General features: G+C 33.4%; 1 protein-coding gene and 2 pseudogenes across 2 annotated transcripts; 1 reads left to right on the plus strand and 2 right to left on the minus strand.

Moving 5' to 3' along the window:
- Nucleotides 1–1,613: 1,613 nt before the first annotated feature.
- Nucleotides 1,614–2,836, plus strand: LOC146925617 (uncharacterized). Its single transcript, XM_085708036.1, has 2 exons — nt 1,614–1,961; nt 2,055–2,836. Exons 1-2 carry the CDS (start codon nt 1,614–1,616, stop codon nt 2,664–2,666), a joined length of 960 nt encoding a protein of 319 aa, XP_085564162.1. The 3' UTR covers nt 2,667–2,836.
- Nucleotides 2,837–4,738: 1,902 nt separating this feature from the next.
- On the minus strand, nt 4,739–6,230 carry LOC146925618 (uncharacterized; annotated as a pseudogene).
- Nucleotides 6,231–9,235: 3,005 nt separating this feature from the next.
- Nucleotides 9,236–15,933, minus strand: LOC146925619 (histidine kinase CRE1-like; annotated as a pseudogene). The gene is made up of 11 exons (XR_015005938.1): nt 15,793–15,933; nt 14,709–15,096; nt 14,360–14,584; nt 14,198–14,262; nt 13,325–13,537; nt 12,439–13,163; nt 11,694–12,181; nt 11,110–11,311; nt 10,373–10,730; nt 10,115–10,281; nt 9,236–9,690 (listed from the first exon to the last, which is right to left on the minus strand). The product of XR_015005938.1 is annotated as a histidine kinase CRE1-like (transcript).
- Between the last annotated feature and the right edge of the window lie 811 nt (nt 15,934–16,744).

The following is a 16,744-nucleotide window of genomic DNA, read 5'->3' on the forward strand; positions in this document are numbered from 1 at the left end:
GGCCTTTTTAGTAAAAAATGGTCGAAAACGAGTAATGTCCTAAATTAACGAGGAGATTTTCCTAACCTCCATTTTGGCCTAATTTTAAGAGAATGCAAAAATATCCCATGGAAGTCGTTGATATGTTGTTTAGCTATCCAACGAATTGTCACATGCTAAGATTCAATACAAATCGGCCACTTTATGGCCATCCTAGTAAAAAAGGGTCAAAAACGTGTAATGTCCTAAATTAACGAGGAGATTTTCTTAACCTCCGTTTTGGCCGAATTTTTAGAGAATGCAAAAATATACCATGGAAGTCGTAGTTATGTTGTTTACCTATCCAACGAATTGTCACATGCTAAGATTCAATGCAAATCGGCCACATTATGGCCTTTTTAGTAAAAAATGGTCGAAAACGAGTAATGTCCTAAATTGACGAGGAGATTTTCTTGACCTCCATTTTGGCCGAATTTTTAGAGAATGCAAAAATATCCCATGGAAGTCGTTGTTATGTTGTTTACCTATCCAACGAATTGTCACATGCTAAGATTCAATACAAATCGGCCACCTTATGGCCTTCCTAGTAAAAAAGGGTCGAAAACGAGTAATGTCCTAAATTAACGAGGAGATTTTCTTAACCTCCATTCTGGCCGAATTTTTAGAGAATGCAAAAATTCTGGTAAACAACATACTTATTTAAGAATACTTAGAGCATGTTTGGCCCTACATATTTTCCACTTCTCTTCTACTTCTAAGAAGAAGTGGGGCCAAACACAATTTTAAAAAAGCTCTTAATAAAATAAGTGTCTTTTTTATAAAGAAGGAAATCAAATAGAAGTCAATTAGAAAATAAGTTGTGAAAGTGAACTTTGGGGCAACTTTTCAGAGGTGAATTTGGCTTGTACACATTCGATTCCCGCACATGCCATTATATTCCTCTTTTTTATTATTTTTTGGTAAAATCCCGCCAAACATTTTTTCCCTTTTCAGGAAACCGCCAAAACTGACCTAATATATACGTGTTCCATTTCATGCTTTCTGTCACACCTATTGCTGCCGCCGCTGTCTGCCTGTCCATTAGTGCAGGTACATAATTTTTATATTTTATTCTTTTGATTTGAATAGATCATTCTTCTTTTTTGTCCTTTTGTTGCTATCCTTTTCTTATGTCTTTTATATGATGATATATGTACTGTACTTGGAGTTCTTTAGTTTCTTTGTCCTATCATGTTGAGATTCAGATTATGTTAGTGATAGTGATAATCTTGTTTATCGGTATGCATTTTGTTATGAGTATGCCTTTTATATTGAATTTGTTAAAAGTCCATATTAAATTTCAGATCGATTTAATATTACGTATATCATTTATCTTATATGGACTTATGATTCCTTATGCCTTTTAGTTCCATATATCATTTATCTTATAAGTATCGGCTTTCTCTTTGTTCATCATTACATTTGATTACATATGATCATATGGATCTTTATCGTGGTGGATACATTCAGTTTGGTTACCTATTCGTTTTGTTGGATCTGTTTTTCTTTCGTTTAGAATGATAGTCAGTTTGCTTACGCAATGAAAATATTAGTCTACGTTTAATCATTTATAATTTTCAAAACACTTTGCAGCTATGGCTACTAAAGAAATTCTTCCTTGTAAAACTGAAAATTTAGTAAAAGCAACGTGGCAAATTCCATCAGATACCAAAATGTTACTTGACATTTGTAAGAGTGAGATCCGTAAATGTGGAAAACCCGGTATTGCTTTTAAGAATAAGAAATGGGAGGAAATACGTGAAGAATTCAATAATCGTGCTGATAAAAACTATAACCAAAAGCAATTGAAAAATAGAATGGAAACTTTGAGAACTGAATGGACGACATGGAAACAATTAATCGGTAAAGAAACAGGTTTGGGATGGAATCCCCAGATAGGAAATATTGATGCTGATGCTTCATGGTGGGATGCTAAGATAAGAGTGAGTATTTTAAATATTGAATTTTTATCCCGTGAAAATTGAATAAGAGAATTTGGTTTGTCTAAATATTATTTCTTGTTATTGGTTTTGCAGGAGAATGTAAAATATGCAAAATTTCGCTATCAAGGTTTAGAATTTCGTGATGAATTGGAATTCATATTTGGGGATGCAGTGGCAACAAGTCAACGCCAATGGTCTCCTGCTTTGGGTGTGCCATTTGAATCTAGTGGCAAAAATACTACTATAGACGTGCCACAAGAAATAATTGACTCTGATGATAGTGAATTTGATATTGGTGACCACTATAGCCCTGTGGAAAATACTCAAGCCAAAAAGAAAAGAAAGGTTTCACCAGATATTGGAGAGAAAGTGACAAAGGGAAAGGCAAAGGTTGGGACGGCAACAACTATGAGAAAAACATTTGAGAGGTTAGTTGAAGCAGTTGAAGGTCATAATGAAGTTGAAAAGGCTCAAATTGCGGCCACCTCTCATGTCCATGGAGAGTACTCTATTCCAGATTGCGTTAAATTATTGAAAAGTGCAAAAGATGATGGTTTTTTGAATGGTCAACAATTTAGTTATGCTTTGGAAATGCTTAAAGATGAACAAAATCGACTCCTACTAATAACCTTAAAAGATTCGAAGGAAGATTTGGTAGAGTGGATTCTATACAACTATGTTGATAAGAAACCATCTAATATTTAGGTTAAGATTGGCGTTGGGTTTTCTAGTTATATTTGCATTCATGCTTTATGTTTAGATTTTGCTTTATGCTTTATCTTTAGTACTTTTGTTATTTGGCATTTGGTATTTTGCTTTTGGTTGAGAATTTTGTATTGATATTTATGCAATATTTTGTATTGATATTTATGCAATATTTGAGCAACTTTTCTTTATATTTATTTTCATTTGGTATTGATATCTAAGTTGTTGGAAAACAAAAACCGTTCAAGTTTATGATGTTTTATGTTTCTAATATTGGATTATTTTCAAACTCTTTCAATTTAATTTATGATAGTGTTTTATATAATAATTTATAAAATTTCATTTGGTCTAAAAAAATCAGGTCTTCGCAAAATTTATTTTATTTTTTAAAAAAATGTTTTTTATTTTATTTATGGTCATTTGTAATAAAATCCGAAAGCTCTTTTAAAAATGTTTTTCCAAACAGATTTTAACTTAAAAGTAATAACTAAGTTGAAAAAAACAATAAATACCAAACAACTTTCAACTTTATTCTAAAAGTAACTTTTAGACCTAAAAAAAGTTGGGCCAAACGCACCCTTAAATATTAAATTGATATAAAATTTAAGAATACTTATTTAAGAATACTTAAATGATACTTAAATGATACTTATTTAAGAATACTTAAATATTCTAGCAACTCCGTTTAAATGATATATTAAATTTAAATTACGAAATTCCAAATACTTAAATATTAATTGATATAAAATATATTATGAATTAAGAATACTCCGTTTTGTCATTTTATATTTATCAGCTAGTTGAACCAATAATCTTACCAAACAGTTCGGTTAGCTTATCAACTATCAGTCATCGACTAAAACTATCTAAAATTTTTACCAATGAATGAGAGGCGGAATGACACAGTTGAGTTTTTATATGAGAAAAGCAAAGGTTCTTGGAATGTTGGTGGAAATAACCTAGCAAATAACTAGAATTAGAATGCTTATCATGTGTTATATATATATATATATATATATATATATATATATATATATATATATATATATATATATATATATATATATATATAAGGTTTGCTAGGATACACCCACTAGTTTTTATTAAGGTGTGTTTTAGCAAAGATATAACTAAAAAGTTGTTAAATGCACCTTAAGGTGAATGTTACTAAAACACACCATCTTAAAAAAAAAAAAGTGGGCGTATGTTAGCAACTCCTATAGGCATTTGCTAGAATACACCCACTTATTTTTCAGAAGGTGTGTTTTAGCAAGTTATAACTAAAAAGGAGTTAAATGCACCTTAAGGTGTAGCTTGCTAAAACACTCCCACATAAAAACTAGTGGGGGTGTTCTAGCAAATCCATATATATATATATATATATATATATATATATATATATATGATTTTGCTAGAATACACCTTTTATGAAGGTGTCTTTTAGCAAGTTTATAACTAAAAAGTGGATAATCTCACCTTGAGGTGTGGTTGCTAAAAGACACCTTCATGAGTGGCTTCTAGCAAAACCCATATATATATATATATATATATATATATATATATATATATATATATATATATATATATGTTTTTGCGTAGACTTGCAGATTAGATTGAACTAGATTCATGATGTTTAACTTACCATAACTTATTTTAATTTAGCTTATCATAAAATTAAATAACAGATTAAAAATAATTGTACCTTAGAACTATGGCAGAAAAGAAGCAAGAAGACTTGTACTCAGATATATGAAGACAAGATTATATTTTTGAGGAAACTATTTTACAACGAGCGTAGACTTACTCTACTGAAGAAAAGCGTGCTTAATGAAGCACAAAAAACCTCTATATATAGAGGGAAATGATTCACTATTTGAATCAGTAAAACTTAGACTGTTACAACCGGTATCCGGTAAGCAACAATAATTGCAAACGACAAAATGAAATGATAAAAGGGTCAATTATTGATGCCGGGTGCTCTTTGTGGGCCCCATCGATCACATCAAAAATGACAAAAGCATAAAAATACAAAAAACCAAAAGAAAAGCAATTGTTGATGGCTATTGAATTGTCGGCCATTTGCATTAGTATCCTTTATGAAGGAATCTTTATTAATTTAATTATTTCATTGGTTCTTTGTCTTTTTGTCCTTTAGATCCAACGGTGTAGATCATGGCATCGAAGATATCTTCTGTAGTAGGTTCATAGTCCGGCTGAGATTCTCCGGCCAAATTAGAATCGAATGATCCTTGAGAGGATGTTGACATTGTATCATCCTTTTGAGTTGTTGAGAAAGTGGAACAGAATTGTTGTTTCATATACTCCATTGTTCTGAGCATTATTTGATTTTCAGTTTCACTGGGATATTTCCTTTGGAAGTAATTCTTCATCTGAATTAAAGGATTTGGTTGAGAACTTTGCTCTTTATCCTTATTGATTTTGTCTTCTTTAATAACCTTTTCAATGTTATTAATCAAAGATTTAACATCTTCAGTGCTCATCTTAGACCACCATTTGTAAAAGAATATTCTTTGAAGAACTGGAATATTTAAATTATCCCTAGTCACTGTTAGTGACCATCTCCATATCCAAGGTATCTGGAATTTAATGAAGAACATCATTGGACTTTGTCCTGTGATTAATTCATCTGGCTTTATTTTTGTGATTAGGGGACTATTATCACACCAATCTTTATATAATTCCGGCAAATTTTCTGGTAAAATTTCATTTGTTATAGGACCAAATTTTGACCACCATTCACAAAACCAAGTTGGTATAGATTTGGTAATAATTTGGGGGTTTATTGAGAAAAACCAAGAATGCTTATTCTTTAGATTTTGGTAATAAAAAGCTTGTGTAAAAGCTTGGACATAGTCCCAGTAATTAAAGGAGATAATTTTATCTTCAGCTATTTTAATAGCTTTTTCTTTATTGGGATCTAATCCCCATTCTTTTGGAGACAAAATTTTTGTAATATGACATTTGCTAAAATTTATAAATTTTTTTGGATCACTATTATGATAATAATGAGTGATTGTCACAGATTCTGTGAATATTAGAAGAAATTCTAAATGAGGTCTAGATTTTCCAGTCAGACCAGGATAACCCCTTGATTCAAAGTATCTAGTTCTAATAAACCAACCATCATTATTGGCTAATTCTATATCTTCTTTTTCAATATGAAAAACATTTTCAGTAACAGGATTTTCGAAATATTCCGAAATCTGTTCTTCAGAATTTACTGCTTCTTTATAAGATATTATCTTATCAGAAGTTTTTGAAGAAGATGCTTCTTTTTTTTTTCTTTTTCTGAGTGGTAAATGATGCTTTAATTTTATTATAAGAAATTGTAGTCCAATCCCCTATTAGGGGAGTGTTCAACTCATGGTAAGGTAATATATTATTACCTCGGCCTCTACCATAGCCTCCTGGGCCACGGCCTCTTCCTCTTCCCCTATTAGGGGTTGTCATTTCCCTGCAAAAATTCACGGGTTAAATAATCAGCAAGAGAATTATTTTCTCCTTTAATAAATTGAATATCAAAATCAAAGACAGCTAATTGAGCTTGCCATCCTGCAAATATTTGCTTGGAAACAAGATTCTTAACATCTTTTTCTATTATTTGTTTAGCAGAGCTATAATCAATTCTTAATAAGAATTTTTGATTTAATAAATCACTTTGAAATTTAGAAATGCATTTAATTATAGCAAGCATTTCTTTTTTAATTGTTGAATACTTTGCTTGGGTTGGATTCCATTTTCCCGAATTAAATCTTATTAGAACCTCTTTATTATTTTCAGGTGTAACCTGTTTGAGTATTCCACCATATCCAATATTGGATGCATCAGTTTCCACAATTTTGAAATGATTTGGATTGGCCAAAGAAAGACAAGGAAGACATTTAACCTTAGATTTAATTCTTTGGACAGCCTCAGTATGCTTGTCTGTCCAAGGTCCATGATTTTTTCTCAATCTATTGTATAAAATAGATGTATCTTTAGCAAAATCTTTATAATAGTCTGAAATGTAATTTAGACTTCCTAGAAATCTTTGTAATTGTTTCTTATCATCGATAATATCAGGAAATTTAGAAGCAAATTCAATACTTCTTTGTATGGGAATAATTGTTCCATTATAAATTTCATGACCTAAAAACCTAACTTTGGTTTGAAAAAGTTTCATCTTAGGGGCCGATATAACTAACCCATTTCTTTTTATGATATCTTTGAATATTTTCAAATGTTTCATATGTTGATCATTGCTTTTAGAAAATATCAAAACATCATCAATATAAACAATTATAAATTCAGAATATGCATTAAAAATGTCATTCATAATTTTTTGAAATTCAGAAGGGGTGTTTTTAAGCCAAAAAGGAAGGACAATCCATTCATATTGACCGAAAGGAGTGGTAAAAGCAGTTTTATATCTGTTTTCTTCGGCAATTTGAATTTGCCAGTACCCAGATTTCATATCGAATTTTGAAAAGATTAAAGCATTATTTAATCTATCTAATAAATCTTTTTTATTAGGGATAGGATATCTAATCCATTTTAAGGCTTTATTAAGAGGTTTATAATTTATCACTAATCTAGGGACTCCTCGTTCCTTTTCAGCTGCGTTATTAACATAAAAAGCTGTACAACTCCAAGGAGATTTGGATTTTCTAATTAATCCTTTTTCTAAAAGGGTCTGAATTTCCTTTTGACAAAGGTCAAGATAATTTTGGTTCATTTGGGCAGGTCTAGCCTTAGTAGGAATTAGATTTTCATTAAAATCATCAATATAAGGTAAAGTTATAACATGCTTATTTCTCTCCTAGAAAGCATTAGGAAGATCATTGCAAACTTCATTTTGGAATTTTTTTTCAATAGTCTTAATTTGCCTTATAATATCATCTTTATTAAGTTGATCCTTAAGGTTTCGAAAATTAATTTCTTCTTTAAGAAAACATAATTGTTTTTCCTTTTTAAGTAAAATATCTTTTACTTCATTTAACATTTTAGTTTGGGGATCGGTAATAAATTCAAAAACTACTTTCTTATCTTTTAAAAAAGTAGTAATTCCCTTTTGATCAATATTATTGATAGGCATAATAGCGTTTAAAAAGGGAGTTCCTAATATTATTCTATGGGTTAGGTTTTTTATTAAAATAAAATGAGTTGGTAAACACACATTTTTATTACAAACATAGGTGTTAGTTAATTTATACTTAACCTGGAGTTTATTACCTCCAACATGAGAAATAGATTGAGTAGTTTTCTCAAAATATTTAGTTGGGATAATTCCCTCTTGAATGCAGTTAAGATCTGCACCACTATCAATTAAAGCTATTTCATCTTCAAGAATAAATTCTTTATTAATAACAAGAGTAATTTTAACAAACCATTTTTGGGAAGTTACTCTCTCTAAAAGGTTTAAATAACCCTTTTCATGGTTATCGTCAGAGGTAGAAGCAATTTCTTCTATAGAAATATTAGTGTTTTTACCCTTTTCTAAAACACTAATTCTTTGAGATAATATATTATTATCTCTTTTAATATGAATAATTTCAGTTTTAAGAGATTTATTTCTCCCTTTAAATCATTAGTAGAAACAGGACTTTCTTTAATATTGGATTGATGAAATTTGGATAAGACTTCACTTAATTGATAGGGCGCTTCTATAATTAGAGGCGTTTCCTTTTTAGAATTTTCTTTTATAAGGTATTCCATCATCTTCCTTCTCAGATTATCATCCGGAATTGATTCTAAAACCTTTAAAGTTTCATCTTGTTCTTTAGTAAGAACATTTAATCCATTCATTTCAACAATAGCTTTCCAATAATCACATTGACAATCATCATTGCTATTGGAATTATCAGAATCAGAAGACGATTCATTAATAACTTCGATATTATTGTCTGAGGGATTATTATCAGATTCACTATCAGAACTGATAAGAAGAACCTTTTCTAATTGGAGACGAAGATTATCATCTTTAATTTCATTGAGAGCCTTTTTCGTCCAACATTGGTTGGCATAATGGCCAACTTTGCCACACTTATGGCAAGTTACTCCCATATTTTTTGCTTTTCTTTTTCTACTATCCTTATTAGGATTCTTATCTTTATTTCTAGAAAAGTTTTTTCTATGTTTATGTCTTTTCTTATTAGAAGATTTATAGACTTCTTTATTATTTCTATGGGCTTTCTTACCAGAAATCTTATCTTTTCCCTTACCTTTATTAGGAGGGTTTCCTAGATCAAAAGCAAATTGTTCACAGAATTCACCTAATTGGTGTTTCTCTGTTAATCTTTGTTTTTTCAATTGATTTTTCAACTTTAAGTCGTTACATAAAGTTAATCCTTCATTGATACATGTCCCAATAATTTGGCCATAAGTTAAATTTGGGTAGTTAATATTTACCCCGTCATTTTTATTTCTTAAGGATTGTCTAATCCTTTCAGCAAATAAGTAAGGAAGACCATCAATAAATTTTGATTTCCAATGATCGGCATTGGGGTTTTTTATTTGAAAAACTCTTGTTAAAAAAGTATCTTTATACCATCTAAAATGAGTTAAAGATGGACATCTCAAAGTACTTAATTTTTCAGCTATAGGAACATTAGCTCCTACAAAATGATGAAGAATAGCAAGGCTCAGAGTCACACAATAATCCGTTACTTAAAAAACTTCAGTTATTTATTTGGCACTAAAGATATATAAAGTAACCCAAGTTGAAAAATAACGAGTCTTTCTCCAAAAGAGCCAACGAGCACAGCAGCAATAGTGCCCAAATATTAGTCTCGCGCTTAGTTCTCTGAAAATATCACGCCAAAAGGCCCGATAAATTTATTTATTTTGACTCCAACTTTCAGGTTGGGTCTGCCGGAACGTGTCGGAGTCTAGATCAATCAACTCCATGAAATCCAAGTCGTCATGCCCCACAACATTACCCGTAGAAGCCAGTCCCCGTATGTGCTAAACTCCGCATTCTGGCCATCAAAAAGTCGGTTAAAAGTGCACCTTCAGCAATGTTTCCCTGACACCAATAAAAATGTCAACATTCAGTTACCCTTCAAGAAATCAAGGACTGTATGCATCACTATCATTTATTAAAATGGCGTTAACACTATGAGAAGACAATGCAAACTGCAGGGGATAGATAAAACAATAAGTCTACAAATATAAAAGAACACTAAAACCAGACATAAAAAAGAAACATCACACTGTTTCAAAATAAAACCAAGTACAACGTTTTCTTCAACTCAATGATAGAAGCTGTGTCGATAACACTAATAGTGGCATTGACGGATTAACTGTTGCTTAATAAAATGCTAATAATGCAATAGTGCACCCAAGATTTTTATACTAAACACAACCTTCATCCTCTAATTACTCATATGAAACATAAGAAAAAAGATTCTAAAAACAAAAAGCTGAAACATAGTGAAATAAGGATATACCCTGCAGTCACTTTAATGAGCTCTTCTGTTGTTGGGTTGGGAGGGAGCTTAAATTTGTAAACAGGAAATGTTAAAACCACACCGAGATGATGAGAACCCAACAACCTAAAAGGGCTAGTCGGAACAAACTTCCCAGTAGGAGCTCTCAGTATGTTTTCTCGGTCATCCTGCATTGCAAAAATGAGAAATTGTAGTAATAAAGTAATCCTCCACAAATAAAAACAAGCAGAGGAATGGTTCACAATTGTCGTTCTTTACCTCTCCAGACATCGTATCAATAGACTCAAGGTAAGACAGTTTCCTGAGCAAATATGACCGGTGCATACTCATCCCTAACCTGTGAAGCCTCTCTTTCCATTGTCTTTATAACCACTCTATGCTGCTTCTCAAACCGCTCTCTTTCCGAGTTAACAACTCTTTGTGCATAGGCCACTCCACTCGGTAGCGGCCTTTCGAAAGCAGTCCTAGCCGTATATTCTGCAAAAGTTTCTTGTAACTTTGAAGCCAAAGGGTGGTGCTGATTTTGCATCTTCATCTTCAAGAGAAGACCCATTACAACACCAACTAACACTAAATCTCTTTCTTTCTGCCTATTTCTCTGAACTCTTCTTCTTATCTATGGAAGTCCCAAAAAATACTCAATTAACAGTGCACGAACTTTTTTATATATAGGAACTAGATTACTTTGCTTAAAGTGTAAAGTAGTCCTAAAATCTCAGATACTTTTATCTGCTGGTTGAAAGAAAAAGTTCACAGAACAAAAAACCAAGTACAGTAACATTACAGCATTGTCTTGCGTGATTCAAACCAAACCAAAACATCTTAGACTAAGACCATTTCAAAAATTACACAGAAAATTCGACAATAAAAAAATAAAGAGAAAGGTGACAAAGACACAACTTCAAATCTGCTAAATATCCACCAGTTCAATACTAACTAATACACATATATCTCCATATATGCTCATACAAAACAACTAAGAAAGAAATGACTACCTGAACAATTCCTTCCTCAAAAGGTTTTGAGACATAACCATCCATCCCACATTTCAAACACTCTTCATATGTAGCATGGATTACATCTGCTGTCATGGCCAATATAGGTAAACAGAATTTACTTTTCCTTTCACTACATTCACCATTCGTCTCCTCATTCGCCGTCCTCTCCATCTCCCGAATTCGACGAGTTGCTTCAAACCTGAAAATAATGTAAGTACATGATTTATAAAAAACAATATGGGTAAAAATAATATTCATGTGAATTAGAACAAACATAACATGTATAGAGGGTAAAAACATTATTCATGTGAATTAGAACACACATAACATGTGTAAATAGAGTTTATATACAAACAAAATAATTTGAATGTGAATTAGTTCATACATAACTTGTATAGCCAACATGCAAGTTACGTGCATTCAATTTACGTGGATATCATTGAATTTATCAGCAAGGCAACTATCGCGTAACTTGCATTCAACTTATGCAAGTTTTTTCTAAATCAGCAAAGGAACTATCATGTTATCTTCAAATAATACCAAAAAAAAAAAAAATTAATAATCGATGCAAACAAACATACCCGTCCATTTCTTGCATTTGAATATCCTTGAAGCAAGCATCAAACTTGTGAGGGAATAGAAGCATTTCAAGAGCAGCTTTGCCGCTGTCTGCACACTTCACATCCGCTCCAAAGTTTTTCAAGGCGCCTGCAGTCACTTCCATTGACATCAACCACTAAAATTTTCATTCCGCACAGAAGGCTTCAAACTGAAGTTGAACCATCAGGCATCTCTTTTCCCGGCTGTCTCTTCTTGCCTGTTCCCAAAACTTGCTGAAGGCAAGCTCCCACCATACTAGTTCTCAGTGGCTTCATCATCACTGTATCACTAAAACATGCGGATTTAGCTTTATCAAATTCGTCATTACTAATATTCGTAGCAAGAAGGATCATTCGAGGCATCTTAAATATATGTCCGTTCTGTTTCCAGTTGCCGCACACTGAAGATCCCGTCCTCTCCACAAACCCATGAATCTTTCTCAACAAAAATAATATCAGGGTGGAATAACCTGCCACAACCAAATATTTTAACTCATTTAATGAACTCAAGTATTGAACCACACAACAAGAACAAATGCAATTCTTCAAAGAGTTTAATTATGATAAATTGTTAGTGTATAATGTTTTACACGTTTTACACTGTCAACAAGTCACAGCCGATCATGTGTGACTTTAGATGGAATTATGATTGAACACATAGTCCTTAACTTTAATTCACTAAAAATAGCAATGTCATTAATTACATAAAGGAAAATTAAAAACTTACCCTGTGCTGGAAGCACCATTTTTCCCACACAAAGAAACAGCCTTATTGATGGCGTTTGCGACTTTAGCTTGTATCCCAAGTCTCTTCAAATGGTATCTAGTCACAGCAGCTCTAACAGGTTTCCCATCAACCACAACGGCTTTAAACCCTCTAAAACTGGATGGTAGATCTTCATAGTTAACCTTCTTCACCTCAGTTATTGGATTCTTCGTAAATATTCCAAAATCCGCGGTAAATGAAAAGGTACTTCCAATCTGCGGCCGGCTTATAAAGTTTATTTGACCGCCCATTAGTTCAGCTAGGCACTTACTGATACTCAAACCAATGCCGGTACCACCATAGTTTCTAGAAGTCGAGCTATCTGCCTTCACAAAAGGCATGAAAATTCTATCTTGGGCTGACAAACGAATTCCAATTCCAGTGTCTTCGACACAGACCCATCTAGGTGACTTGTTCATAAAAATCATTCGAGGCCACTTTTTTAGTTGAAGCATCGCAGAAAAACTCTTCATCAGCAATTAGGTGGTAAAAATTATCTCAGTTGTTGCTGATAAGCGTTTATCAGCAGCTTCATATCCACTTAGCGTTTTGAGATTACAACCGCCAGATGTATGCACAACTTCTTCGGATCCTCCATTTCGATAAGTCTCAAGCTTTCCATTTGTTGCGGGCTTTCTATTTTCAGCTAAATGAACTTTAACAAATATATGTCCTCGCTTATTGAACTGCATTATATTGAAGTTAATCAGAAATGAATCAACAAGTATCTAGCTATACAACAGCAAAAGTGTACTTGAAGGATTCGAATTTCAAACATTTCCAACATAACATGCATATTAGTAATGCAAATAACTTAGGGCATATAAAATCTGAAAATTCCACTTACTTTAACAGAGTTGCCAACTAGATTTGTTACAATTTGTCTGAATCTCCCATAACATTAATCTTAATCAGAAACAAACACTGCCAATTATGAATTTTGGCTCGGTCAAGCACTTCATTTATTAATGCTATCAGAGCCTTCCCACACGCTTGAGCAGTCTGAGCATAGCCACGTTGGGTTGAGTTCAATTCTAAAAGTTTGATCATAAGCATCTTTCTGCTGAAAAAAATGCCGAAAGTCAGTTCCAGAAAATGTAATGACAGTAGCCAGAAAAACCTACCTACATGTCATTTGATGTTTCCTGTGTGGATCTCCAAAAACAAGTTACATTCATGGACAAGAGAAACATCACCTTCTTTGTATTGGTTGCCATACATGATTAGGGGATCAGTAGAGTTCGTGACATCATATACATTGACCAGCAAGTTGACCAAGTAAATTTTCCACAAGGGACTCCACATCAAAGGATCCTCCAACATAACTACCTCCAATTAAAAAGTTAATTAATCACATGTTCTATTGAAATGCTTACAACAAAATATAACCAAATACAAGCCTTGTAACAGAAACAGTTTACTTCAACTCAATGATAGAAGCTGTGTCAATAACACTAATAGTGGCATTGACGGATTAACTGTTGCTTAATAAAATGCTAATAATGCACCTAAGATTTTTATACCAAACACGACCTTCATCCTCTAATTACTCATGAAACATAAGAAAAAAGATTCTAAAAACAAAAAGCTGACACGTAGTGAAATAAGGATATACCCTGTGGTCGCTTTAATGAGCTCTTATGTTGATGGGTTGGGAGGGAGCTTAAATTTGTAAACAGGAAATGTTAAAACCACACCGAGATGATGAGAACCCAACAACCTAAAAGGGCTAGCCAGAAATGCTTTACCAGTAGCTCTAGCTATCATTATGTTCTCTCGGTCATCCTGCATTGCAAAAATGAGAAATTGTAGTAATAAAAGTAATCCTCCACAATTAAAAACAAGCAGTGGAATGGTTCACAAGGGTCGTTCTTTACCCTCAAGACATCATATCAATAGACTCAAGGTAAGAGACAGTTTCCTGAGCAAATGTGACAGGTGCATACTCATCCCTAACCTGTGAAGCCTCTCTTTCCATTGTCTTTAAAACCACTCTATGCTGCTTCTCAAACCGCTTTCTTTCCGAGTTAACTCTTTGTGCATAGGCCACTCCACTCGGTAGCGGCCTTTCGAAAGCGGTCCTAGCCGTATATTCGGCAAAAGTTTCCTGAAGCATACATAAAGTTTCCTGAAGGGAAATCATCAAAGCATACATAAAATTTCAAAAACACAACAAAGATTGAGTATTTTTCATTTCCAACACAGAATGATCAAAACATTCAAGCACAAACCTGGTCAATGGCAGAAGGGTTTCAGTAGGATGGCTAGAGCATGAACATGGTTGACCCTGACACTGAATTAGTCTTGCAACATTCTAGCCCTTTGATCACAAAGACTACCCAAAACCTCTTTCCTTCTCACTTTAGTATCCACATCCATTTTGCTGTAGATGCAATAACTAATTATAGCCATCAGAAGAATACAAAGCAACAAAAATTTGAGAAGCCGAGCTCTATGTGCTTGAATGAACTTGTATCTTTTGTTCCCCGTTTGTTCTTGGAACTTTGAAGCCAAAGGGTGGTGCTGATTTTGCATCTTCATCTTCAAGATAAGACCCATTACAACACCAGCTAACACTAAATCTCTTTCTTTCTGCCTATTTCTCTGAACTCTTCATATCTATGGAAGTCCCAAAAAATACTCAATTAACAGCACACAAAGTTTTTTATATATAGGAACTAGCTTACTTTGCTTAAAGTGTAAAGTAGTCCTAAAATCTCAGATACTTTACTTTTATCTGATGGTTGAAAGAAAAAGTTCACAGAACAAAAAACAAAGTACAGTATTATTACAGCATTGTTTTGCGTGATTCAAACCAAACCAAAACCTCTTAGCCTAAGAGTCTTAGGAAACAAGAATCAAATCAAAAAAGCAAAACCAAACATGATGAATGATTGAGGAAAATTCTTTTTCATCTCTCTCTCTCTCTCTTAAGAAGCAAAGACCATTTCAAAAATTACACAGAAAATTCGACAATAAAAAAAGGAAAGAAAGGGAAAGAGAGAGAATTAAAAAGAAGGGAAATTTAGACAAGCTTATGTCTCAAAAGATGGAAAAACAGCTCATATTCAAAAGAAGCACCTTCTCCCTTCTCTCAACAGCCAATATTTGTGCATTTTAATGAATAAAATTCAAGAGAGTACTAATCATGCTCCCTAGGCGCAAAACCAGTCTTTGCTTAAAGACAAAAGCACGTTCACACTTTTTATTGTTTCATATTTTAATCAGAAAAACCAAACATTGACTTAAAAAACACACAGCGAAGCACACACAGAACCCAATGAGTAAGAGGGTTGTTAGAGAAACAATGTTTACCTGTATAGGAAAGAGATAATGGCTAAACAGTGAACACAGTTGAAACCAGATTGGTAGTTTGTTCGTCTTGATCTGCACCTTTCTCTTTCTGGACTAGATTTTGTTTTTTGTACAACCTTTTTATATGTGCTTTGTTACTTTTTTTTTCTTTTCTTTCTTTATTTTACAAGTACAAAAAACATAACTGAAACTAAATCGATCGGAGAGTTCTACCGGAACCGCCATTGCGACGAGGACATCACGGATTTAGCGGAGGCTTTGTGCGGCTTTTACCTATATCAGGTGTGGCCGTCACCTTACCTTTTACATTACTTCTGCACTCACTTCGTTCTCTGTTCATGTAAATTGTTCAATGCTTATTTGTAAACTGCTCAATGTTTCTTCCAATTTCTTGATATCTCCAGCTTGTTTCTCCACATTTTTTTCTGACAAACGAATTGAAAATACAATTAGTGTGATGGCCTTGAAATGGAGCTATGAAGCACGGACACTCCTCGGATTGGGGGTGTCCCGGTGTGTCTGACACGACACTTATGGTTTGTGTCCGTGTGTCAAATGCATAATAGATTTTAACGAATTTATAACAATATTCTTACTCGTTTCAATGAGTTCACTCCTCAGCTTTTCTAATATCTCGCCACAACCACCATGTACATCTCCATCGCCAACACCACCGCAACCGCCATCGCCACCAACTTCATCCATTGCCCTGATTCTTTTTGACCTTCTCCTTTCGCCACCACCATCTACAACTCCATCGGTCCTCCTTTTCCCTCCACCACCTTCAGCTCCGGTGCCACCGCCAACTTCAACACCATCCATCCTCATTTCTCCACCACCATCTACAGCCTCATTGCCACCGCCACCAACTTCAACCATGGCCCTAATTCTTTTGGACTTTCTCCTTTCCCCACCACCACCTATTACACCATCTGTCCTCCTTTCGCCACCA

The sequence above is a fragment of the Medicago sativa genome, chromosome 4 (assembly GCF_051527215.1).
Source record: "Medicago sativa cultivar Bolivia chromosome 4, Bolivia_mono, whole genome shotgun sequence".
NCBI classification, from domain to species: domain Eukaryota; kingdom Viridiplantae; phylum Streptophyta; class Magnoliopsida; order Fabales; family Fabaceae; genus Medicago; species Medicago sativa.